This window comes from Naegleria gruberi (genome assembly GCF_000004985.1).
Source record: "Naegleria gruberi genomic scaffold NAEGRscaffold_55, whole genome shotgun sequence".
NCBI classification, from domain to species: domain Eukaryota; phylum Heterolobosea; class Eutetramitea; order Acrasida; family Naegleriidae; genus Naegleria; species Naegleria gruberi.
This window is the reverse complement of record NW_003163272.1, coordinates 4,141-5,131: the sequence shown is the minus strand read 5'-3', so window position 1 is coordinate 5,131 and position 991 is coordinate 4,141. Positions and strand designations below refer to the sequence as shown.

The 991-nt window shown below is 31.9% G+C and overlaps 1 protein-coding gene across 1 annotated transcript in view; it reads right to left on the bottom strand.

The window, feature by feature from the left end:
* NAEGRDRAFT_52337 (uncharacterized protein) overlaps window positions 1-207 on the bottom strand; it is a gene marked incomplete at both ends in the record, with an annotated part of 2,146 nt that extends 1,939 nt beyond the window's left edge. Inside the window, one exon of the mRNA XM_002672130.1 lies at window positions 27-207. Within this exon, the coding sequence (XP_002672176.1) occupies window positions 27-207 (181 nt within the window). The remainder of the gene's footprint in view (window positions 1-26) is intronic.
* Between the last annotated feature and the right edge of the window lie 784 nt (window positions 208-991).

Genomic DNA, 991 nt, shown 5'->3' with positions numbered 1-991 from the left:
ATGATTTTCCACAATGATATTTTCACCATCATCATCATTTCCATACATTATAGATGTGAAGGCACTGTCTAGTTCATCATCGGAATCACTTTCATCATCTCTTGGCAACTCAATGTCATCGTCATTTTCTACAGGCTCTTCAGACAAACGCACCACAAGTTCGTCATCATCATCAGATGACAAGAACCCTTTGGGATTTCTTTTCATTTTTTTGATGGTCTTCGGCTTTATTAAATTCTTGCCTTATTTAATTTTTGGTTTCTGTACTGGTAGGAACTTGGCCGACCTTGAATATAGACATTTACCTTCCTATAAAGACAAATTACCTTATAAACATCTCAAATTGAACTCTACAACATTATTTGTGATATAGATCATGATGGTAAGGTTTCATAGAGTGGTCATTTTCCAGATTTTCATTCATGTCCCTCAGTTGACTGAATGGTATGTCAGAGTTGAAATCATGAATATGAAAGTTAAAATAAACTTTATAATCTATCTCTACTCATCGAATGGAGCATTTTCATGTATATTTTGTTGATTGAAGTGATGTATTTGATTGACTTGGTCTGACTTGTCTTTCTCTAAAGTCAACCATAAAATATCAACATTTACCTTCCCATGATACCATTTCTGATTTTTATGATATGAAATTGAATTCTATATCATTATAGATCATGTACATCATTTTGGTAAAGTTTCAATAGGTGGTCCTTTTTCAAGATTTCATCCTTTTCATCCCTAGTTGACCATGATGGTTGAGGGAAGAAATCTTTAAATATGAAAGTTAAAATAAATTTGATATTCGATGTTTACTCATCAAATGGAACATTTTCATGTCAGGATTCAATATGTTTTGATGAGAAACTCAAAAGTTATAGTCGACCTCTTTTACCTCACAACTTCCCTTTTCACTTGATACTTTTATATCTACAGACTTGAACTTTTGAAATTTGATATGGAAGTGATTATAAATGTTGTTAATGATGAT